We start from the raw sequence: 26,281 nt of genomic DNA, 5'->3' as shown, positions 1-26,281 counted from the left end.
TGTCCAATTTTCAATGAAAACAGAAATAGAATACAGACTGATAAGGGTAACACACCATCCAGCTTCACACCCGACCACATAATTACCCCAATGGGCTGTGGTGAGGGATCATATCCTGGCGCGCACCGGGGGGTCAGTGGCGATAAGCTTCAGCCTGGCTCCCAACATGCAGCATAATTACTCTATTGATAATTCACCAGGAAAACGGCCCCAGCCAATTGCAGAGCTCCGATTTAATGGATTGGACTGTGAAACGAGGGAGGAATGGAGGAAGGAGGCTGCGAGGGGGCAGCGCATGTGTGTGTGAAAGGGGGGGCTTTGTATGTGGGGGCAACCAGCAAGGGCCTTTTATTAGAAATGAAAATATGTTTAGGCCATAGGGGGACCCATTTTCCCTGGAGATAATAAGGCCAATAAAATGTAAAGCAGGGGAAGGGCTTGGCATGGGGTCCAACTGTGGCTGTTTATCTGTGTGTGTCCTGCATTAGCCCATTTATCCCCAGCCCAAATTAGCTAATCATTCTCCAAGGGGAAGGACTTGGTCAGGAAATTGACATTTAGCAGCATAGGCTCACTCTATTAACTACAGTAAATTTAATTTGCTGCACACCCCAGAAGTGGGCTGTTTTCTTTGCCATCAGAGGGAGAAAGGGAGAGGGAGACAGAGACACAGAGAGAGAGATTGTGTTTATTGCATCTGCTGCTTCTGGCCACAATTTGCTTGGCTGTAAATATAAGACTTTGGTTTGGAACACTGCAACTCTGTTGTATTCCCCCTCATGTACTGTTGATTACAAACATACGCAAGCATTGTCAACACATAGATTCACTCATTCCAAGGTCTGTTTGGGCCATTGATGGATTATCTCGCCTGGAGACTCCAAACCCCAAAAATGCCAATGTTTTTCTTTTGCTTTTTTTCCATTAGCTGTGATTCTCTGACAAGCCTAATCGTAGCCCCAGTAAACACTGTATTAAACATGCTAAATCAAATGTCCTGTGACTGATGACTGCTTTCACCTCTGCCTCTGAATCAGATGTTTCATAATAATTATTTCTGATCATCACTCCAGGGTGTCTGCTTTCGTATCTGCTCTGTGCAATGCAATGAGACTGGTTTTACTATGGGAAAAGTTATTAATAAAGGGCAAGTCTAATGCTGCAGCTTCTCATATTACTGCAGTATTGTAGCTAGAACTAAAATGATTAGTTGATTATTAATTATAATCATCAATTCTATTTTTAATGCACATTTCATACCAGATAAAACAAGGGATACAGGGAAGGGATACTAATACATGCATTTAATGGCATAAAAGGTATGAATCAATTAGTTGTTTGATAAAACATTAATCCACAGCTTTTTTGATAATAGATCAATCACTGAAGACATTTTTAAAGCAAAAATGCCAAAAACTTACTGATTTTGACAAGAACTGCAACAATAAGTTGATAAATTGAAAAGTTGTTCGACAGAAAATTGATTATAATGAATACTTTTGAGCAAGCAAACATTCGCAGGTTTGTTTCTGAAATGTGATGACTTGTTTTTCTTGTCATATTTGATTAGTGTTGTCATGATACGCAGACTAACTTCAAAACAGGACCTTGATTTGTTGATGCAACAGTGCAATCAAATGATGAAAGAAGGAAGAGAGAAAATTTTTCAATAGATCAATATTTTTCAGAACACAATATCTGATTATAAACTAAGCTTTTACTGTTGGTCAGAATAAAAAATCAATTTGAATGCGAATGTTGGGCTTTGTGAAACTAAAGTGGGCACTTTTCACTATTTTCTGCTATACTTTATACTGTATATATTATTTAATACATTGTGTGTCAAGATGTGTGTCATTTTGTGCTCTGGGAAACTGGTATACATTTATTCACTATTTTCAGCATTTTTGTTAAATGATTAATAATTAATTACAGCCCAGATTGTAACACTTGACTTGACAAATACATTAAGTGAACATGAAAATAAACTTGAAACTGATTCATATTCTTTATGCATTACATAATGCGTCAAATGTATGGGATGTTTTTATGTTAATGGTCATTGTCAGACCTTCACTTATGAAATGGGTGTAGTCGCTGCACTCTTATTAATATTTCTACCTTTTTTCCCCTGTTAAACTTCGCCGTTTTTTTGAGGAAGTTTTTCGTTATTCGCTGTGAAGGTCAAAGGACAGAAGGATGCCATATGTATGTGCCCTCTGAGGCAAATTATGATTTGGTGATATTGGGATTTATAAATTTAATTTGAACTGAACTGATCTACTGTGCTATTGAAAAACTGAACTTGTTTTTCGGAGGTTTCTTTTTTCAAAGAGAGCATCCCTTTTTGAGACCTTGAACTAGTGCAGCTACTCTCCAGTGATCAGGATCGCCCCAGCCTAATTGATTGCAACAGTTGTCATAGTGTTGTCTGTTAGGATGGTGACAGGCGTCTGAAGAAAATGATTAGTTTTCTGTCGGGAGAGAGACAGCTCTGGATGTCCCAAACTGCAAACTAATAAAGGGGGGAAAGCAATAAAGCTCATGGACAGCAGGTTTGACTGTTTTTATAGACAAATCAATAAAATGATAGATGATGGAAAATAACGGCATCTCAGCTGACGATTTCTACTGGGGTTTCAAATCACGGTCCATCCCACACACACATGAGCATGTACACTGACTGACACAGGATACACACACACACACACACACACACACACACAAATAGAATATGTTGAAGGGTTTTGTCCGCTTTATGTGCAGTGACACATAAATAAGCGGTTATGTTTTGGTAATTTGTGTCTGTGTGTGTGTGGCACCATATTGAGGTATGAGTTACACTTTCAATTCACTTTTTGTTGATGTTGAAATGATGTGCGTGTAACTGTGTGTGTGTGTGTGTGTGTGTGTGTGTGTGTGTGTGTGTGTGTGTGTGTGTGTGTGTGTGTGTGTGTCATAACTAACAAAGTAAATCTCCTGCTGTTAATCTTTTTGAGACCAGAGGGCCAGTGTCAGGATCAATACCGAGGACAGGCCTTCCTCTGAGCTCGTCTCTAATTGGCCCCATTTCTACTGTGTCTGTGTATGCGTGGGGGTGTGTATGTGGTATATGGGATTGTACATAACTGTATTATTAGGTCGATACGTTGAAGGATAAATTTGTCAACTCCAGGAACATTTTATCTAAGTGAGTTTTATTTTACGTTTTGTTAAGAGATGTGAACGTTTTGTCTGTTAATGTCACCATCTTCACGAGGTTGGTCTGTGGTATTGTTTTGGGTGTTATTTGCAGCCAATTTCGATTTTAGTTTTAATTTCAGTTCTGTCCATTGATTTGGGTTTTTAAAACCTGTTTACAAGTCTTTATTAGATGTCACATTATGTCTTTTGCATATGAACAAAAATCTAAATATGCTTAAAACTTGAGTTCGTAGCAGTAGCATAAGCTTTACAAAGAAGGCCTATTTGAATGATGGCCCGCGGGCCACATTTAACCCAGAAAAAAACCTCTGTGTGGCCCAGCATACATAAATGTGATATACTGTTATGACAAAATTTGTAAACTACATATAATGTCTTGAAGTAGCTAATGAATAAGGTTTTGAGAAGGCTGCTGAAAATGTCTGGCCAATCTATATTTCCTGTTTTTCAGCACAGTTCAATTTGTTATTGAATAGCCATTTCAGAAGTCTTAAAAATGCTAAAGAAGTAGGCTATTGTGGGGTAATACAGGCAATGATTAGCTGAAGTAGATTTAGACAAGGTATAAAGTGGATATAACTGAAGTATAACAGCTGGAATAGGTTGCTAATATTTACCATTTAAGGCTCACTTATGGAAAATGAAAGAATGTCATCTTTTCGTCTCTTCCAGGTCTCATTCGCGTCACCGGCGGTCTTGCAGTAGGAGCAACAGCCGCAGCCGGCGAGGGACCCAAAGCCGCAAAAGGAGCAGCAGTCGCAGTCGCCGGCGGAGCCCCAGCCACAGCAGAGAGCGGGACCGGAGCCGCCGCAAGGGCCGTGACCGGGAGAGGGAGAAGGAGAGGGACAGAGGAAGAGACAGAGACAAGGACAAGAGTAAAGACAGGCCAGACAAAAATGGGTAAGTGATGAATGATTTTGAACATGCAAGCACACATGTACAGGTTGACAGACACACACCAAACAAATGTTGAGCTGGCCCAGCTCAATATAAACTGTAGTCTCCACATGGGTACCAAACATTTTGGTCAGCATAATACAGACTTAAATATGGAGCTCAGTCTCAACTCCTCCATCTGTCTATCCATCACCTGATCCTTCCATCCATCAATCCATCATTCCCTTTCTTTAAACATTTCCCCTTGCAGTCAAGCACCAGGCTACACTGGCCCTGTAATGTGATACAATTCCCTTCTGTAAAAGAAAATGCCATTGGGTATAAGAATAGATGGTAGGTAGGAGTGTTGCATAGATTCAGTTTTTAGGAAATGTTTTGGTCACCAGATGATGTCTGATGTCTTTAACTCCACTTTTCGCCCTCTCGTCACCCGGCTGCAATAAGTCTAGAAACATAACGACATCATATGCATCTCTGATGTTGTTGGTACTTATACCAAGAAAAAAAAATAAACGAGAGCTCCTTATTGAAGTGAGAAAAGCTGGTGAACGACATTTTCACTTGAAATCTTATGTCTTCTAAAGGCTGTAATACACACTGGAAACATGTTTACACCTTTAAACAGGGCTACACTCTACTACAGGTCTAACTAGCTTAGAGACCTCCCTTTGCCCTGACCAGAATAGCACCCTCAATTCCTCCCCAGCGCGACGTGCTCTAATGTGATTCGAGGCCACTGTAATATGACTGGTACCCAGTTGTTGTCTGTCATATTGAATGGCACAGATGTGTGTATCAGACTATGGATCCCATGAGTGGTGTGGACCAGCTGCTGTGCAACACTTCAATTTAAGAGACTTTAGCTCCCCAGGTATCAAAACTCATAGCACAGTCTATGTTGGTTAACAGATAACTTGACAATTAAGTGCGTTGATTGAAAAGTGAGTATTATAATACACTGCCAAAGGTATTGATTATGCTGCTGTTTGGTTTTGCAAACAAAGGAATACTTTGCACATAAGGTTGTCTGAAAGAAAAATGTTGTGGTGGTATTTTGCAGACTTTCATTAGATTTACTGACAGAAATATGCAGTTATAGCCAAGTGGCAATTTAGGATTTTTTGACTTTTTGATCTGACTGAAAATGATCTCCATTCCACAGATGTATTCTTGATGCAACATTGCAATCAGATGATGAAACTTATCGCTGTAGTGACGGCCGTAAGACAGAAATGTAGCATATCTAATAATGTCTTTTAAACTTTGCTTGTGCACCACTTTTTCTGTATCTCATTAAGTGAAGTAAATGCTAATTATTGAGAGACTGTATCTTCAACAGGCAATCTCAACTAAGATTTTTTTTAAACAGAACTAATTTTATGTATTTAGCATGCATAAATATAACTGAGGAAAACATGAGCGCGATTAGAAATGAGGGTTAAGCATTCACATATTATTCAAACTATGGTTTCTTGTTTGTTTAGTAACTACAGTTTGTAAATGTTAACGGTCTTTGAAGTAATACTCATAAGTTCAATATACTCGCTAGCAGAGGATATAGATGTGTTGATAATAAAAAGCTTTATACTTATGGGGGCTTCTTTGGTCATCAATGAAGACCTTCGGGCTCAAGATTTCTCAGTGTGAACAGAACATGGAGATCTGCTTTTAAAGGAGAAGTGCTCCATTTATTTGAAGGAATTACATATTGCCTTTCTTAGATCAATATCAGTAAAACAAATAAAGCTAACAGTGAAATGTTAAGGCCAGCAGACTATATCTATTTTCTTATTAAGGCTTCAATATCCTTTAGCATCGATAGGAATCTCTGCCTTTATCTCTGACCCCGCTTTAGCTTGTTTGTGTGCACGTGTGTGCGCTCATATACGTAGTAAGTTTGTTGGTGTGTGTGCTTGCATTTCCACCCATGGCAGCGTTAATATATTTCAAACTGTCTATTCTCCTATGTGGCCTTCCACTTTACTTATACGTGTGGTGGTTATGAGGTTGGAATAATTTTGACTAAACCATATGGTGCTGACCTGAAAATATACCAAGTTATATTTATATGTGTGAATATATATATATATATATACACACACACACACACACACACACACACACACACACACACACATACGTACGTGTGTGTGTGTGTGTGTGTGTGTGTACTGTATATATGAAAGGTATCAAAGACGGTTACCTCACTGTTTGAGCCACTTTTTGAGCCTGTTTATACCCGGTATTAACATGCATTGTGGGTGACCGGACCACAGTCGGACAGCACCAAATACAAGTGTAAATGACCACCAAGACTTGTGATTTGATCACATAAACCACTTGCTGAGGTTTTCTGGGACAGATTTTAGCACATATCTTCTGTAGTGTTAACACTAACTTGTTGCAATGTATCCTCAACAAGGATTATGTCTTCAGTGCAGGACATGGTGGTGGTTTTGGTGACAGTGTGTCAATTTTTTCGCAGAGATGGACAAAGTGTTGGGTGACCGTCCATAGTTCTGCCCTATGGCATGAGGCATGTTGAATTCTGTGGACAGCGATATCTTTAGTTGTACCAACCAACCACTAACGGGGACTAGCACATATGTTAGCGAGTAACTTGCAAAAGTGCGGGCTTAATAACCATGCATGGGGTCCTTTCACCTTCCATTGTAAAGCCTCATTCCCACTGCACAAAAAACCCACTAACACCAGCTAACATCTGGCTTTTTTAATGCAGTGGGAATGTCTACAATCTGCATTAGCACCTGCGTCAAATGACTCTGCAGTAGTCACGGGTATTTATTGCCCCTGGCTCTTATCAGCACTGATAGGAACTCAACACTCGGGTGAATGCGGTAATTTCAGCTCCTTAACCACCAATAATCAACGTCTGTTTCCTCTTTAAGCAGCACCAAAATATTGATCCAAATTAGCCTGCACAGAGTTTGGAAGAGAGACTGAATTAGTAAGAGATAAATAAATAGAAGTAACCCGTTTTTTTTTCCACAGACCTCTGTTCATGCGAACAATTAACAATTGCAATAAAGATCTTATCTATTCTATCTTATCGAAGTGACAAGAAGTACTAACAAGTGGTCAGCTGAAGACACGTTGTAGCCACAGGTGAGAACGGCGATGTATCGCAGCTGTTTACTTGTATTCGGATCACCGAAACGCATGTTAATACCAAGTATAAACAGGCTCTGTGATTAAACAAGTAATAATATTACAACAAATTGTAGTGTGCAGGTGTTTTTGTCACTTCAAGTCATTATTAAAAGACAACTTTTAGGTTCTTGCTTCTGTAATTCACAAATATCAGTTAGAGACAGAAATGCAGTGGGTGGAGGGGGTGGATTGTTCAGAAAGGTATACTTGTTTTTGTGTTTGGTGCAGGAATTTTACATCCGCTGGAACAGTATTAGGTAATCACTAAAGATGTGCTCTGCTCCAGGAAGTCTAAGTGATGTGCTGAACACATAAAAATTCACAATATTCAGGATTCAACTTTAATGTTTTTATTTTTACTTGCTTGGTCAGTTTAGTGGGCCAGAAATCAACTTGCCCAAAGGTAATTTTTACTTATGTTATTTATTAGCAGTTATCAAATAACAATTTGAAGCTCCCTTGAAAAATAACTCTGTTTTATATGCCTCTGCTCAAACTTTGGGCAAACTTTGGAATACCTATTCGAGTTTTTCCTATATTCTCTAAAGCCACCCCATTAAACTCCTGTTTCCACAAAAACTGAAATGCTTGCGTGTGTTTCAGCTTATAAACTACATCTTTACCCACTGCTATTTTTGTGCGATTGGCACTGCACTTCTGATGAGATGAGATAAAAGCGAAATGGCTCACTCCTTAGCTACTATCATAATCAACTCTGCAAATATACTTTGTGTTTAATTGTTTTTTTTGCCACTTGTGCAAGCGGGCAAGTGAGGTGCTCGATTTACAAGCCTGCTGTGGCATTTTACTTGCCCCGGGCAATTGTGCAACCCTTATGTTGAGCCCTGAGATTGCATTTTCTGGTTTAGTTTAAATTGATGTATATTTTGTGGGGCACCCAGTAGCTCATGCAGTATAACAAAAAAGGGATGTATATTTTGTGACATGATGAAAGCTAATTTTTCACTTTATTTTGAATTGAGTTGTCTCCATTACAACACCTACAGTGAAATTAATGAGTAAAATTCAAATTATGTTGGATACCTGCAGACCTTGATATGATGTTATCAGTGTCCAAAATCTGCCTGACGTGGATATTCCTGTTATTCTCCAAATGCTCCCAAAGGAGTTTCTTCAGCTGAAGAAAGGCAGAAGCCATGCGATGTTTCAGGAATATTTAAAACAAGGCTTTCAGCATCATAACCTGCCACTAGTTCTTTTTTCTCTATCTTTTCCCGTTCTTCGTCTTCTACTCTTAATGGTAATGGGGATAGAGTCTTTATGTAAGCCCCTGATCCTCACCACTTACACACGAACACACACTGTAACACTCCAACCTCATTTACATCCAGGTTTCCTTGCTGGGTGGTAGCAGAGGAGCGAAGTAGTGCGATGTTGATGGCGGGGTGGAGAAGAGGCTCAGGAGCTTTATAGTGTCTGTCAGGATGAAAAAGGGGCCCTTCAGAGCGGCACCCTGACACTGACTCCGCGTGCGCACGCTCATGTGTGGTGTTGTCGTCATTAAACATTTAAGACTCCTCTAGTATGACAGCAGGCGACTTGGTGCTCCAGCGGCATGTTTTCATGCAAAATTCATTGAAAAAGACGAGCTGTTGTTAAGAGATCTTGTTGCCTTTCACGAGTGGCAAAGGGTAAGTGGGTGATTGTAGGCTTCTGTGTGTGTGTGTGTGTGTGTGTGTGTGTGTGTGTGTGTGCGTGTGCGTGCGTGCATTTACCCATACCAGTGTACGGGGTCAGAAGGTCCACTTTGCTCTGTGTAACTGCTGTTTAATCAGCCTTTAAACTGTTTGTTTTTTTCTAGAATCCTCAAAAGGCAGGTTACACAATGCTGTGTCTTCAGCATCGAGTAAACAAACAAGTGGTTCCAAATCTTTTTTATGTTTGACTTATTACTGCATCCCTATCAGCTGTGCTCAAATACCCCTTCATCAGCTGTCATGTTTCAGTTATGTTAATTTTATTTGATATAAACATGGATGTTATTTAACCAGTGCCGCCAACTCTTCTCCAATGAAAGATGGTAACACTAGCTACAAAAGTTGCCAGATAGGGTCATACCCTCATCTGCATAGTGGTGAAATCATTACACATTTGCTGAATTAGATTTTTTTTTTTTTAAATCATCAGTGAAACATTTTAAATTACATGACATCTGGAGCACTTACACTATAGTGCAAAACTTTCTTGTGCTTTTAATCCAGAGAGCAAGAGTGTCAATGTAACCATACAACTAAACAGCTATGGCGGGCGGCGTTTCCTCTCTTCCTGCCAGTCTCACTTGCTGCATGGCATAAGAGAAGAGAGGATGAAAGCCCCCGCACTATCTCTCTCTCTTTTTTTCCCCTGATGATCTGATCAGGTCACGAAATGTGTCATCTAGTCACTTTTAAGAAATGAAGTTGCTAAGAGGGTGTGAAAAGATGCTTAATCTAACAAGGAAGTCACCAAGTTGGTAATACTGTGTTTAGCAGTATTATTATACAAAATCGGGTCTAGTTAAAAATTTCTTTTTCATTCAAGCCAACATGATCCTGGAATTGTTGATATTTTAGGTTTTGCCTTTTTTTTTCGTCAACAGGTTCAGTTAAATTTGCATTCATACTAACATCACATGTAGAGGTAGAAGGGAACACTTAAACCATTTCTTCATCAGCTGACACAGGTTGGTTTGTGGGAAACTGAGGCGTGCTGACAGTTAATTTCTTCTTGGGACTATACAATTACTGAAGATCAGCCTTGCAGCAATTTGTAATCTTTGTTTTTTGTTGTTTAAATTAGATTATGATTTTTATTTTTTTCAAATTAGTTCAGTCGCTACTCAACAATCTTTTCATGTGCCCCATGGGATTCACTGAAATATACCGGGAACAAATTACTAAGATGAGCAAAATCCTAACTTGCCTCTTCCTTGTTGTCTTCAAAAACAGTTCTGTTAGTATTGTGCATAAGGGAACACACATCTTAACTTTGATTATCGGTAGGGATGCATGATAATTTCGGCATGTCATATATGCAGATATTGGCTTTAAAATGAAATTCTGACGATATGAAAAACAGAACAGAACCTTGATTATCATTTACATTAGGTGAAAAGTAAGACAAAAGTGGATATATTGGCATACGTTATAGGCCAAAAGGGTTGTTTTTATATTGGCATATTGAATACCGGCAATAGTGCATCCCTAATTCTCAGCCTGCATGCATGTGGACCCAGTACTTTTTCTCAACTCTGTGTGGCACGTGACAGGTCAGGTTTCATTAATTTATTGTTATTTGTCAGTGTTTGAGCAGGAGAAACAAACTCTGCGTGTGTTGACAAGTGCATGTCTGCCCCCAGGCAGATAATTGACAGAAGTATAATTTAAATGAACAGTATTCTTCATCTGATGTTCAGACCCAATTCCCACCTGTAATTAATGAGCAGAAATGTAGAGTCTTGCAGTTAACAGACGGCTGTTGCTCAACAGAAAGTGGCAGATTTTTAAGAATATTTTTTAATTACAAGTCAGTGTTTTAAAATGTTTTGGCATAATTAAGCTGCAGAGGTTCAGACTTTGATCAGGCTTGGTGGGATTTGGTTAGGATGTAGTTCAGTCAGAGTCTAGTTTTTTTGGTTTGCTCATATTGTTAATGCATACATACACACACGTACACTCAACTTTTTCCTTCTCTGTGTCCGTCACCCTCCTAAAACTCAACTCCTTCCTCAAAGATTTTGTCTGCTTTCAAGAGAAGTCTTCACCCTTTCCCTTCGGCAGTGTCGACCTCTTTGCTTTCCTCTGTAACCGATCACCAAGGTAGTGGGAGAATGTGGGCTGTCTGCCTTACTCCACATGCTCAATCAGAGAGGTCTGTCCAATTAGGCTGAACTCCTTGTCTGTGCCGGGTCACGGGAGGACTGTTGGTCCATCTGACTCAATTTCATGTCATTTGAGTGTGAAATAGGCAGAGGCTGGGCAGCGGAGGCACAGAGGGCAGTGTGGAGACCTCTGATGGCATGAGAGAGCCGTCTTTTCCCTGTGCATGTAAAACTGGAGTTGGTATAATGAGCTTAGGGTTAAAGAAATGAAATGACTGCCTGCGATTCATTAAAGCCTCTTTTTGATGTCTTTGTCTATGAAAGAATCATTTAGGAGTTTTTCTCTGCTAGTGAGGGGCAGCACTTCAACAGCATCCATTGTTCGCACTTGTAAAATAGCTTATTTTATGAGGGTGGAGTTTGTTTTGAAGTCTTTAAAATAAAACGTTTTCTTGACACTTTTGTCCATGAAGCCGTCCCCACCAACCCGCCCATTCCCATCGCTCTCTCTGTGAATGTGATTGTTTAGTAATTCCTCTCATTACTGTGTTTTCCCCTGACAAGCTAAACAGAACTCAGTCTCACCACAGGGGTCCCGGCAGGACCCGCAGGCCTCAGTTTGGCTATCTTTGCTCCATCGCTCAGCCTTAACCTCTGGAAGCCTAGAGGCTGTGAGGCAGAGAGAAAATAAAACAAGACCCTAGACACAAGCACACACACATTCACGCTCACTGCTGTTGATTTTCTCTCCCTCCTTGCCTCACTCTGAGGAAATGATTGTCTGCTTCTTTGCCTCTGTTGAACATCTATCAGCTCATTAGTGTTGGTAATACACAGAGAAAGTAAGTGTGTTTGTGTGTGTCTGTTTGCGAGTATGTAGCCCCTGCCTGCGGCATCCTCTCAGCCTGTTGGGAGTGTGTGTATGGGTGGTGTGGATGGGACCACTGGCTGCTGTTGCTGCTGCTACTTCTGTGTGTGTGTGTGTGTGTGTGTGTGTGTGTGTGTGTGTGTTTGTCTGCACTCTTGCAGGACTGTAGGCTGTGTCTGGCTCTGGGAGCGGGTCTGGGGAGGTAAGAGAGACTTCAAACACCGTCCTCGGAAGGTTAGGATACACTCACATTGACTTGAATCAATGAGCTGTAAGTGTGTGTATTATTTGTGTGTGCGTCAAGGGGGGTAGCCTAGTGGCCAGGAGCAAGATGAGATGTGGGTAAATCTGAAGAGGAGTAGGTGTGCATGTGAGAGTGTGTGTGTAGTTTGGGTGGGGGCTGGGCGGTTGGATTGGAGTGATGCCTACATGCAAAGTGTGGACAGCACACACACATACACACAGGTCCCAATGGACAAACACATGCACACACAGAGTGGTGCAGCTGCAGTGTTTCTTGGCCCATGGCTGTAGGTAGTCATTAGCTGCTTTTTTACACACAGATAATGAGTAAAGATTGGATTGAAAACAAACTGGCTGCATAAAGCCGATCTTCACTAGATGGACATTTATTTACATACACACACACAAAAATACAGATGAATTACTTAAGACATATGCAGTGATGCAGGACAGACCTGGTTTTCATTGACATGAATGTGGGCCATTAAAGAGTCATCGGAACTGCCAGGACACAGACAACAGACATGGCATATGGCAGCGTGTTCAATCATGTGTTGTGTAGGAGGAAAATTTATGTCACATCGACCCTTGCGGTTAGTATACTTTCAACTAGTCAACATTTTCCTTGTTCATTTACTGCATCTGTATAAAACCTTGAATAATGAGTAGCTGACTTAAGTACAGTAGGTTGAGACAAGCAGAGTTAAACAAGCAGAATCTGACCAAAATCCATGGTAGTTATATCAAAGTTATGTGCTGAATATTCAATATTTGTTACAATTCCTGGAGGTAAAACAGCAGTCCTAGGCATTAGTCCAAGAACGCATCAGTCGTATTCCAGTTTGCTAACATTTCAATTGGGTTTGGCTACAGATGTTATAAGGAAAGATAAATGCTGTACTCAATTAAGAAATAAAGAAATAGTCAACAAGAATGATGATGATAATGAGGGATGTGCATTTTAAGTTACTACTAGGGCTGTCCACTATTCAGAATTATGCCGGTTGAATCGGATTTGGCTGTTTAATAGGAATATTTGACAATTGTGCCGTTTTCCATGCGAAGTTTTAATGTTTGAAGGGGCTCCGCAGGTTGTTCAGTGTGACAGTGGCAATTATGTAATATAGTAAGTAAGGTAATGGTGCTAACGGCAGGTCAGAAATATGCAACATCGTTTTTTGCAGACACTTGGTATCAAACAAAAGCCAGAGACTGCCAAATTAAGTTGCTTTGAGCTGTAAATTCACCACTTTTTAGCAGAAGCTCTCTCCTCTCTCCTCCTCTTTGCCACTGCCTGTATGTCTGTCGCTCTCTGTTCCAGAGTCCAGAGCGCTCCTTCCGCAGCAAAATCTGGGCACCAAAACTTCCCCAGGTACACTGCACAGCAAACCGAAAAACAAGAAAAAAAAGACTGCTCGACTTGAATCAATCTCAGTCGACTGATGATTTGAATCTCTGGCTTTCAAGGAGCAGCCCTGATTACTTGCATTAAATTATTAAATAGTACTTGAGTACTCAGGAAAACAAAGTCTGTCATAAGAATAGAAATGTAGGGGCACACGGTGGCTCAGTGGATAGAGCAGGTGCCCCATGTATGGTGGCTGTGTCCTAGCTGCAGCGTCCGGGGGTTCGATTCCAGCCTCGGCCCTTTGCTGCATGTATTGAACAACCAGGCTTCAATTGGCCTAATAAACCATAAATTTACCACTAATAAACCATTAATAAACTTTCTGTTGCTACTGTAACATAGATTAGATGCAGCACTGACGGGCTCTGAGTCCAGACCCTTTCTCCGGTCAATTCAATTTCTGCCCAGATAGCAAGAGCTAACACAGCAGCAGTTGCAAGCATCTGACACTGAACCATTCATGGTCCCAACAAATTTACACCAACACCAAAACGGTCAAGTCTGTTGTGAAACCCGTTAATAAACGTTAGCCATGTCACTTGAACGAATAATGATGTCAAAATCGTGTGCTAAAGAAACCATGCCCATCCTTATACCATGCTATTTGATTGGTTTAATATTGTATTTAGATATATCAAATTTAATATTTTTAGAATATGTTATTCATTTCACACTGACACATTTGAGTATCAAAAAAGGTTGGGAGCAGCTGAAAAGAATCACAGAGAGCTTTTTTATGTTATCCTGGCAGTGAGTTTCTTTAGGAAATGCTGTCTGTGCTTAAGCTGACCTCTCATTGGTCTGTGTGCAGATTTGTGTGTGTGTGTGAAGAGAGAGAGAGAAAAATCTGGCCACTTTTAATCGCAGGAGAGACACCCTGTGAGCGATAGAGAGCTGTGACAATCCACTTAGTGCGCTCTGTAATCTGTTTAACCATTTAGTGAGTTGTTAAAGGAGTATGCAAACACTCACACACATGGAAAAAAAACCAAACACACTAGACACCCTGCAGGTACTCAGGACACTCTGCCTCCTGAACAGGGTAGTGACTCAATGCTGTTCAGAGTTGTGTGTGTATGTGTGTTTATGTGTGTGTGTGTCGATGTGTTTGAGACCTGCTGTAGGCACTGAGAGAAGCCAGGCCTGGAGCGTGATGACAGAGAGCAGACCCGGCCAAATAGAAGATTCCCCCCAATCCAATTACCCTGTTCCTCTCTTTTATTTTCTCCTCCTCTCCCCCTCTCCTCTCTTCTCCTCCCCTCTTTTTACGGCCCTGTCTTAGCAGGAGCAGCAGCTAGTGATGGCAGTCCTGGCTGCTGTTGAAGTGGCTGGATGCTCGGCTTTATGGATCAGAAGAGGATGCAGGCAGGATTATAAGCAGCAGGTTATGAGCAGCAAACATGACAGGCCAGCTCCGATTTAGGAGGGTTATGTAAATGTGCTTGTCAACAGAATATGTTTTTCTGCCTTCTGTACATTCTCTCTCTCTCACTCGCTGGAAAAGTCGGGTAGTTTTGGTCGGGGGAAGCAGAGTGGTGGTAAAGGCAGGGAGGGGAGCTAAAAGAGAAGATTGTTATGGAGAATGATGTGTAAAAGAGACACACCGTTAATGTTTAATTTTCTCCAGACTCCAGTGCTTCTTCATCTGCACCAGGGGCAAGGAAAGGTGTTGACTGAAGTCTTTATGAGAAAGGCTGAGAGTAAGACTATATTATATAGAGAGATGTTCTTTTTTTGCTGGAGAGAGCAGACAAAGTAACATAGAGAAGAGAGAGGAAGACGGACGGAGCGGCAGAGGAGAGTTTTCAGTAAGGAGAGAGTACCTTTCGTCATGCATTTGACCTCCGCTGCTCTGAGACAGAAGCACGGCTCTGCAGGTCTTGCCTAATGGCATTGATCATTACAAGAATACCTCCTTCAGATTGGGTAAACAGTGCTCTAGACATACAGTTAAGTACCATGACTCAGTTGTGGAAGTAAATATTGCCTGAGAGGAGCATATAACAGTCATTCTCAGTGGAGTTTTTACATCAGCGGACATTTTTCTTTCACACAGAAATGAAACAAAACAGTTACGAGCTCAGTTACCAATCATACAGGCATGTATATGCTTGATTGTGACGACTGAGGGATGAGAGTACGTATTTGTGCAACCGACACACAGCTCATATTGAACACTGAGTAGCCACGGGAAAGTTATGAAGCCTCCTGCTTCTCTCTCTCATTATCTCCCTCCCCTTCCACCCATTTAGCCTGCCACTTTTTCAGCAGAAGTTTAGATCTCTGGGCAGATGTTTAATTCATTTGTACTGATGTCTACCTCACTTTTGCTCTCCTTCACAGTCCCTATGGTTCTCTAATAGAGTTATTTTACCTTGTGTCTCACTCTCTGGCACACACACGCACACACACACACACACACACACACACACACACACACACACATACACACACACACTGATGGCTCTTTTCTGCTGTCCAGCAGCATACAAAGTCCTACTTCATCCATTGATTTCCTGTGAAACATGAATTAAACCAGAATGCAATGATTTGCAAATCTTTTTGGACATATAGTGGGGAAAATAAGCACTCAACACATCATTTTCTTTTCATTACACATAATTCCAATGCAGATATTCACATAAAATTCAGACCAGACTTTGGAAGTGACTAAATTAACTTACACAGATAAAGAAATCTCATTTTTTCAATCCATAAAAATGATGTGCAGTAAAGTGAAATGACTCAGGAAAAAAGTGTTAGACACACAGTTACACCACCAAATGCAAGACGCCTCCTGTATGGAGAAACTAATGTCTCAGTTTTTAGATAGGATTTTGGCCCAATCTTACACAAACATAAATCTTGAAGATTTTAGGTGGCCTGCTTACAAATCTTGGCAGAAATTTCACTTTCAAACTTTCAACAGTTAATTCCCAAACACTTACTGAGTGTTAAGAGAAAAGGTCTTCGAACATTACATATCATGTCTGTAGTCACTTGAATGTCAAAAAGACATTTTTTTTTTTTTTTTTTATGTTCTACACAGGTCCCAACTTTTTTAGGTCTAAGTTGTATGATTAGTCAGCACTATTTGGGGTTGGGCAATATGACAAAGTCATTCTCAGAATATTAAAAGGGATATTTTACAATATAAATATGTCGCAATCTGGCAAAAGTCATCATAATTGCTAAAAAATGTAAAGTGTTTGTTTTGCATTACGAGACAGAATTTGTGTGCAAAACAAGTATTTATTTATTTTTTTAACTTTGAGCTGCGTTTTGCTTGGAATCATAATTTGGATAACAAAAATGTGTTTAGGAATAGATTTAAAAAAAAATAAATAAAAATCCCTTAAAACTCAGTTTACCACCAACTCATTCTTTTTGTTTCTGGTCTTGAGGTCTGAGTCAGAAACTTTCCTCTTTCCCTTTGCTCTCCTATGTACTTCTTTCTTTATTTCACTTTTCATCTGTCTTTCTTTCCTCTCAGTATCTTGTGACCTTTCAGCCTTTTTCTCTTTTCATACCAAATGTACACGACTCTGTTTCTGCCTCTTTCTATGCCCACATCTGACAGCATGGAAAGTATGCACAGTTGTGTATAAATATCTTGGGCACTGCTGTCTAATCATCAGTGACTGAAATAATTCACTTCTTTTTCTTTCCGTACACACTCAGCTCTGTGTGGAAAACGTTTTCAGGGCAAACGGTGGAGTATTTCAGAAAATGAAACAGAGTAGCACATCATCTCGTTAAATTTCAAACACATATTAATCAGAAAGAATAATGCTGTTGGAGCGGATGTTATGGCATTCACATTTTTTGCAGGTATACATGTGTCGCAATTAAGTTGAGTGTGTGCTTGAGAGAAGTTCTTATATGGTCTTACTGTATGTTAGAATCTCAGATGTTACTGTGCGTATTGGGATGTTGAGTACGGCTGGATATCATTTGAAATTTGTGAATACTGCCACCAATGAAATACTTTTTGATACCTTACTTTTAGAAGTATAAACATGTTTTTTTTTCTACAAAACACTCAAATGTTGTTGAAAGTTTGTCCAAAAACAAAAAGACATATGGGAAATTTGCCTAAATAAAAAATTCCTTGGCAAAGATTTTTTTTTTTTTTTTAGATGAGCACTTGTTTCATCACAGAGTTAGTAAACAAGATTACAAATCTGACCAGACATTCAGTGCCAAATTTGTGTGCACCATAGCTTTGGATACTTTGCGTTGTGGACAGATTTGAGTTGGTACAAAAAACTAATGTTGAGGTTCGTCATCCAGCTCTAGAGTTGTTTCAGATGGCGTAGATTCAGGTGTTCAGAGTAGGATTTTGTTTGCAAGTTGTCAGCATGTGTGAGCTGTTGCAGCGACTCTGTCCTCGGCATCTGTGTGTGCATGTAAGACTGTTCCGTGCATGTTCATCTATTTGCATTAGTGTGAGACTTGGGTTAACTTTTCTTTGTACCGCTTTTCCTTGAAGTCTGCAGACACACACACTCTCACACTCTTGACATCTCTCCCTGTAGGCCAGACTGCAGAGCGCTCGGGGCCATGTTGTTTTGTCTTCTGACGGACAGACAGAAAAAGAGAAAAAAAGAGACTTACCCCAGCCACTGATTACGCCAGTTTGACACCACAGACATGGAATGGTGCGGGAGGAGGATCAGTGAAAGAAGAGAAGTGAAAAAGGCATCGTAGAAAACGGTGTTGAGATGATATGAATAACAATGTACGCAGTTTGTCTCCCTGGACCCTGATAACCTGCAGACCAGAGCCCGCTCCCTGTGACAGGCTGGCCTTTGTGGCCACTTTATCCCGCCTGTACACTTGTAAGGTAGAGCCGGGATAATCGCACCTAATCTAATTAAGGCTAAAGAGGGCCATGACTGAGGCTGGCCAGAAGCAGACTGGGCACTCACACACACACGCACACGCACATCAACAAACACAGCTCAGCAGCAAAATCCTGTTTGCATCAGAAAAATAAGGTTGTCATATTGATTATGCAGATGAGGGACTAACTGGGGCTAACTGCCTCTCGGCCAGCCGGTTACAGCTGACACAAGCTAAAGAGAGGAATACAGAGAGAGGAAGAAAGGATTAGGACAGATTTAGCTTGCTGTTTTCTTTCAACTGTTTTGCTTGTACCACTTTTAGGCTCAGAACAGCCTTGTTCCCCCTTGAGAAAGAAGATTTCTAATATCCAGTTATTTAGTTTAAATCAAAGTGGGCCACAGTACACATGACAAACATGACCAAATCTTTCCAGGCCTCTTTTTAACAACTTAAACTTGTTAGAATAGGAATAAGTCATAAGTACATATTTTTTAGGTTTTGTGACATTATTGTCAGCAGCAATTTGAAATTTGACTATGGTGCTGGCACATAGATATTCAAGCAAACAAACAAATATACATATTTACTGTAAAAAGTAAGATGAGAGACACGACAGAATGACTAAATAAATTGACGTGTCAGTGCTTTGCTCATGCTGAAACTAACCCTTACGTTTTCATGATTGATATGTCAATTTTTATTTATTTATTTATTTTACTTTTGGTCAAAAGATGTCAAAAATGGTGATTTTGACCTCTTGAGATATATTCAAATGTCTTGTTTTCCCCAGAACAGCCCGAACCCCAAACATATTCAAATTAAATTTATAATACAGAAAAGCAAGTAACTAAAAACTAGCAAATATTTGGCTTTTTTTGCTTGATTAAACGACTTGAACAATCATAAAAATTGAGTACGGTAGCTTGTAAGGACATGTTGTGGATACGTGGCTATTAATGAACTATTATATCTTTGTAGATGTGCATTTGTGTGGGTGCCTGTATGTTTACACACTTGTCTTCAGGTGTGTGTGTGTGTGTATTGTGTGTGCAGCCAGCCGGCAGCCAGATTGCTATTTCCCCCCCTCTGCCCCTATAGAAAGGCCTGGGTATTCTCTGGATGAGGGTGTGATGTACAATTGAAGGGCAGGATTGAAACTGATTACCTTGTTAACTCCTGGCACCCACTGGCAGCTTGAAATAGACCTGAGCGCCAGGGCCTGATTTGCAAATGAATTACCTCTCGCCTGGCCCTCCCCTTCCCCTCCCCTCCATTCCCCCGTCTTCCTCCCTCTCCCTAGTTCTTTTTCTTTTTTTTTTTGTCCATTCGATGCCAAGATCATCTTTTTATATTGTGCCATGACAGATGCTGTGCCGGGCTGCCATTGTTCCCCATCAGTTTTTCTGGGGCCGTGAGAAGAGCCAAAAGATTTCCACATGTGATTTTAACACAAGCGTCCCCCCCCAGCCCCCCTTGCCATATAAGCCCAGTGCTTTATTCTTTGTGTACCAGCACTGCAATCTACAGAGTTTTGGAGCAGGCGGAAATGTTGGGGAGTGTCATTGTCTCCGTCTCAATAATGGAGAGGTATTTCTCTGATTAGGAAAGGTTCTAATTGGGAGGTATGAAAAGGACCGCCGGCTATTGAAGAAACCGGGGGGAAATTGATTGCTCTCCATGTCTCCCTTTTGCTTTTTCTCTCTCTGTCTTTGTCCTGCTCTCCCTCTATGTAACACACTAAAAAGAAGTCAATTTACTTTAAAACTTGGCCCCAGCATTCAATTCCCTGCAGCACTGAGTTGGTGTGCACAGGCTGAGAAGAGGCAGATATGGGCAGTCTGTAGGGAGACGGGCTCGGTCTGTGATGTTATATGTGTGTTTAAATATTTGTGTAAATGGATCTGGGTGTCGGTTGAGTTTGCTGGCTCAGAATGACTTGAAGATGGTTCCTCAACCATGACCTACTGATGCATGATTTGATTCTTTAATAGCAAAATAAATTTGAACATGTGCCAGGTCCAAAGCACAGATACAAGGCCCCATCTGCCTTCTTCTGCCTAAAGTAAGAGTTTTATCTTCTATGTTCAAAAGGCAACAGAACACGTGTTGATGACACAATGTTGCCCAAAATTCAGTAATGGATTTTTGAGGCCTATACTGATGTCGTTATTTGGGAGCTTAAGCGGGACATTCTCGTCTTGCGGTTCCCAGCAAATCAAAATGTTTATTGTTAAAGTAAGTTATTAATCTTGGCTCATGCAAATATTGAAGCACAATGATGTGAACATTGTCATCAACCAATAGGTGCTTTCTTTCCAGCACCAAACAAGACAAGGACAAACGGGACAGGACAAGAACATGACAATCCCGGTTCTCTCGTACTGTGGAGAGAACAAGGGTCAGTTTTTATTTCAGCGTGTATTCGATCCATCATTCAGCATTTACTTTACCAAGGAACTTTTATAACTCATTCCCACGGTCTCCTCCCACTAAAACAGCTCAGCTAACCAATGGAGGCCGGTAGTGAGTTGAGGGGACAAAATCTAAAGTTTGTATGTAAATGCAGTTTATTTTTATAGATTGACATACACTGATGTCGGATTTACAAGAATACTGCCGACATATGATGCTTTTTATCTTGTGTTTCTCGATGTGTTTTTTGGGGACAAATGAGGAATTGTGGTGTCATATTACTTAGAGAGTTTGGCATAATAGTTTTCCACCTGAAGCAAGTTGGAAAACAATCTCATAATGAATCTAGTTGTAGTCTTGCAAATACTGACCCTGAAAGATCCCCAGTCTTTGCAAAATCTGATAGTGACTAAAACCTCATATTTTCTTTAGATGTAAAAGGGTGTCAGATTTAGTCTTTTCAAAATCCTCAAGTGTGTGATAGGCACTAATTGTGAGGGAACATATAGAGCAATAACGATACATCTGCAACAAGATTATCGTCTAATAAATTGGCCTGGCAGATTTACCAGTCTTGCTCTAGAAAAAAATAATTAAGCATTCACAAGAACAGAAAATGATTAGTTCACACAAAAACTGTTTGATCCATTAACACTGGTACCACGACCCTTATCTCCACCCCTTATGTCCTCCCCTAATCGTTAATGTTAATTATGCTCCTCACGTAAAACAAATTCAGTAAGCCATCAAAATAGGTCCATGTAGGGACGGGCATTGCAAATTAGCTTAGGCTATAAATGTTGTGGTATGTGGCATCAGTTTTATGCTCTATACTTGTCCTGATACAAAAAAACATGAAATAAATAAATAAATTACATCTTTATAAAGTGGTTAAAATTAAATCATGCCAAATTGTCTGTGTAGGTTAAACAAATAGTGTTTTGTCGGGGTACTGCTTATACAGCAAGTGCTTATTAATAAAAAAAAGCCCCATCAGATTTTTACCTCTGGTGCCGAATGACAATTCGCTTGTTGTGTAATATAAATGATGATGATGTTGAGTAATCAAGACGTGCCCTCTCAATCCAAAACCTGCACATTTTCAGGAAATTCAGTCCTTAAAGTCTTGCTCCAAAAGTGTTTCTTGCGCTCCGTCTCACTTGTGTGTCCATGACCAGGTGTCAGACAAGGGCCACATATGAACAGGTGTGCGTTTGTGTGTGTGGAGTGTGTGTGTTTATTGCAAAAAAGGCCGTCCATAGATCAGCGTCATCCTTTCTTCTACCTCCTTTTCGGACTTTTTTATTGACTGCACTTAACCCTCCCTTCAGAGAAACATAAAGTGCTGAATTTGTTAGCCCCGTTTTTAATGGACTGCTTTTCTCCACCATTTTGGGATTATGCTAAAGTAGAGCCCCCACCTTTGGGAAGGGGAGGGGGGCAGCTTGTGAACCCGCGGATGTATGAGTGTATGTGTGTGTGTGTGTGTGTGTGTGTACTGAATTACATAGAAAGCATAGAAGCATAAGTCTGTGTTTTGTTCCCTCTTATGTGTTCTGCACGGAAGAGTGACAGCCCCTGACTTACCCCTGCATTATCCCTTCCTGTGAGTGTGTGTCCCCCCCAACCCTCCTCTCAGCTGTATAAAACCCTGAGAGGTAGCTCTGATACTACTCACACAAGAGTACAATTTCAATTTCAATTGGCAGCCCTGTTAAAAAGGAGCTATGGAGATGGCAATCAGGCCTGGGGGAAAGCGGAGCTCCCTGTATTATTGTGTGCGTGTCCCTCAACTGCTTAATATCAAGCTTTTGCCTTCTATTAGTTAAACAGGCAGATGTCACTGATGTGGTCTGTGTATTAGTGCATTGTGTGTTTTATTTGTGTGTGTGTGTGTGTGTGTGTGTGTGTGTGTGTGTGTGTGTGTGTGTGTGAGCGAGTGAGTGAGTGCGCGCTCTGGTGTCCCCATCCCATTGACTCTTTAATAAATATGCCTGCCATTCTATCAGCAGTCAAACAACATATGAATGCTCAATGACACGCTTGACAAGGCATGCAACTGTGGCAAATGGGGTGCACACACACACACTCACACACTCACACACAGACTCTTATGAATGATGTCTCTTTCATAGCGCTACGGTGTCCTGTCTTCCCTTTGCTCACTATCTCTGACTGATATCTGGTTGAGGGCTGAGAGGCTGCTGTAGGCCAAAATTTGATTTCTGTAGCAAAGATGGGTAAGAAAAAGAGATAGCTGCAAACAACAGCAAAAAAATGAGTACTGCTTACAAAACAGTCGTGGTTTTGTAATCTTTCCCCAGTTAAAAGTTATCAAACTTGTAACCCTTAAAGAAACCTTGCTTTATTAACATTCATATTTACAGGTTAGCACATTTTCGCAATTTTGGTCAGTAAATTTACAGTAAAAGGGATTTTTAAAATCTGCCTTTTTTAAGGAGAGTCACTTTAAATATTGTTATAGGCAGTGCAACAACAACCTCTGGTTTAATAGTTTTTATGATTTATAATGATCGTTAATTATGATTATTATTTGTTATAAACAGAATATTTTTGGTCAGTCACTGCGCAGTGTCATAGGTTCTCAAATTTATCTATAGAGTGAGTGCCCCTCGCTTTCACGCTGCTCTCTGGTACTGGCAGCTGCAGCTCCAGACCCAGACTCAAGGTAAGTCTGAGTGAGATGGAGGCAGCTGCCTGGAGGAAGCTCGACTTTGTCCAGTTAGGTGCCAAGAAAATGTTAACTTCCACCCTCTGCTTAGAAGTGGTGAATTTACTGTTCATAGCAACTTATCATGATTCAGTGCCTGACTTTTGTTTTATATATTTTGTCAGCAAAAAATGTTGTTGCACAAACTCTATAAATATTTTCTAAAAAGAACAAATATTTGAATATTCATATTAAAAAAGCCAAATCTGATTCGACTGACATATTTCTGAGCCGAACACGGCCCCACAGAGAATGATGGAGCCATTGCAGAGACTTTAACAGCAATTGGTGATTCATTTTTGAACTATTTTTGTTTTGAACTCTTAAATTGGATGGTTTTTCACCACAGTTTTACATTCTTCAAACAGGGCAAAGCCACAAAATTGAAACTATAAAGATAATTTTCACTGACCAGTAAGTCTACCTTTAATGCTCTCACGCTGCTATTACGAGTAAAAAAAGTGGTTAAAGGGGTTAATATGGAAGCGAGCCAGTCGAAGGATGCCTGATATTATGTGGTAAACCTGGCCAGTAGTGGACAGTGAAAGGGTTAAAGCTTCCACGCTCAGGACAGCAGGCCTGAGAGGTAATGCATGGCTGATGAGTGCTGGGCTAATGGGCAGCTCTGTTAGCTGGAAATCAAATGACTGCCTCTGCATTTTAAGTCCCTCTGTCGCCTCCATTGACTGGCTGAAGATATTTATCTCTGCCGTGTCAAGGGGTGGAGGAGGAGAGGAGAAGGGTTCAAGTAAAGAGAAGAAAAAAAGGAGAGTGGGGGGTGAGGGAGAGAAGTGGAGGGCATCTCAGAAAAACCTGAGGACCTAATGCAATTATTAGAAACTTGACCACAAATGACAACTCATCTGGTGCTGGCTCTGTAATTAATTGTCTGCTAGCAGGAGCACAGGGGTTTGGGAGGGTGAGGGGTGGGGTGAGGGAGTGAGAGAGAGGAGCGGCAGGCGGGTGATTGGGAGAGGGCAAAATGACAGGTGAGGAGAGACACAGAGAAGGAGATGAGGTAAGATGAGGCAACAGCTTAAAGATCCTCGTTAAAGTGCAAGAGACAGAAAAAGGTTCGGACACAGAGGAAGAGAACATGTACTGTGAGTGATAGAGGCCGAGAAAATCTGCGGGCGAGACGACAAGTGGAAAAAGTATGCGATTAAAGAAGTGGATTAAATAAGGAGAGGCGAGGGAGAAAAAAGGGCTGGGATGAGAAAGCAGAAAGTGCAGACAGTGTGATGAATCCAGTGACCATGTTAAATTGGTTATATTGACCTTGCCAGGGCTCAGTTTAACACTCACACTTGTTTGTCTAGTTTTACTTAATTGACCTCAGATAACTAATTACCATTTCCTGGAACAACAGTACATTACTCTCTCTGTGTCTCTGACCCTTCCCTCTCTCTCTTGCCATTCTTTGTCAGGCTCTCCGTCTTTGTGGCTTGTAGCTGTTTGGAAGGGAAAAGACAAGTAGTCTGTACACGAAATATCGCAAGTTCCCAATGATTTAATGATGCAACGCGTCCTGTCCACCTTCAAGATCTTTGTCGTGTAAAAAGCAGAACCTAATGACAGACGACTGTCTCTTTTGCCTGACATTGAAGGTCAAAATGTTGCATCATGACATTTTTGAGAGCTTACTTTATTTATTTTCCCTTTTTTTATTTCAATGCTGAGTTTGCTCTCAACTGTATCCAGAGCTGAAATTTTACTTGCCTGCTAAAGAAAGAAGAAGTTTGCCATTTTGTTGAACAAAGGAGTTCTGTACTGCAATTTGAAGGACTGTGTATCAGTACTCAATACTACAGTGCAATTGTTTGGAGGGTGACGATAATCCACCTCCATTTCTCATGCTTCTGTGTTGGAGAGCGGCATCACTTATGTGCAGTAGCGACATGGTTGATAACTTTCGGAAAATCAGAAATATTGTAAGGCCAACCTTTAAAAAGAGTGGTTGTAAGAGGGAGGCACCGTTTGCATGGTCAAAGAAGTCTGCTACTAGTGAAAAAATCTTGGCACATTCAACAGCCATTCCACTTGTTTTGACTTGATAAACGACATGTTATGCATGTTAATTGGAGTATGCAGGCCGCATATAAACTGGAATATTGCTGCTTTTTAAATCCCCTGGCGTTGGGTCACATGCATAACACTTAGTTAAAACGTCGTCAAGATGTAACATCCTTCCCATCCACAAACCCGTCCTGACAGCTTTTACACAGCCGTTGATTCAGCGCTGTTTCTACCTCCGCTGCCCCCAGACTGCGATTGTACCCTTTTATAAAGGTTTTTAATAAACTCCTACCTTTATCAGGCAGTGTAAAGGGGGTTAATGAATACATGCTCAAACATAACATTCATTTTTGACAGACTTACTATTGTCTAAAGACTCTTACATTTGGAGAACCCTTCGGGGAAAGTTTCTTCCTTAAGGAAGCAACTTGACAGACAGGAAGAGCCAGAGATTGAACCACCAGTCTGTTTCACCTTCCACCTAAATTATAGCAGTGCCCAATTGTTCCCACACAATTATATGACCATGGACTCACTGACAAACTGATTCTTAAAGTCATACTGTTAAAAAAAATAGTAGGTTTTTAGGCCACATTAGTAATATATACATTTATAGTTAGACTGTATATAGCAATAAATAAGATTTTCAATGTCCCCGAAGTT

General features: G+C 40.6%; 1 protein-coding gene across 2 annotated transcripts in view; it reads left to right on the top strand.

Moving 5' to 3' along the window:
- rsrc1 (arginine/serine-rich coiled-coil 1) overlaps positions 1–26,281 on the top strand; it is a 138,533-nt gene that overhangs the window by 22,738 nt on the left and 89,514 nt on the right. For both annotated transcript variants that reach the window (XM_042487148.2, XM_088078943.1), the window contains exon 4: positions 3,877–4,104. In XM_042487148.2, the coding sequence (XP_042343082.1) occupies positions 3,877–4,104 (228 nt within the window). The remainder of the gene's footprint in view (positions 1–3,876; positions 4,105–26,281) is intronic.

Source organism: Plectropomus leopardus, chromosome 6 (assembly GCF_026936395.1).
Source record: "Plectropomus leopardus strain MGB_pleo_1.0 chromosome 6, ASM2693639v1, whole genome shotgun sequence".
Taxonomy (NCBI): Eukaryota; Metazoa; Chordata; class Actinopteri; order Perciformes; family Serranidae; genus Plectropomus; species Plectropomus leopardus.
Note: the sequence above shows the minus strand (reverse complement) of the source record. Positions and strands in the feature narration are given on the sequence as shown.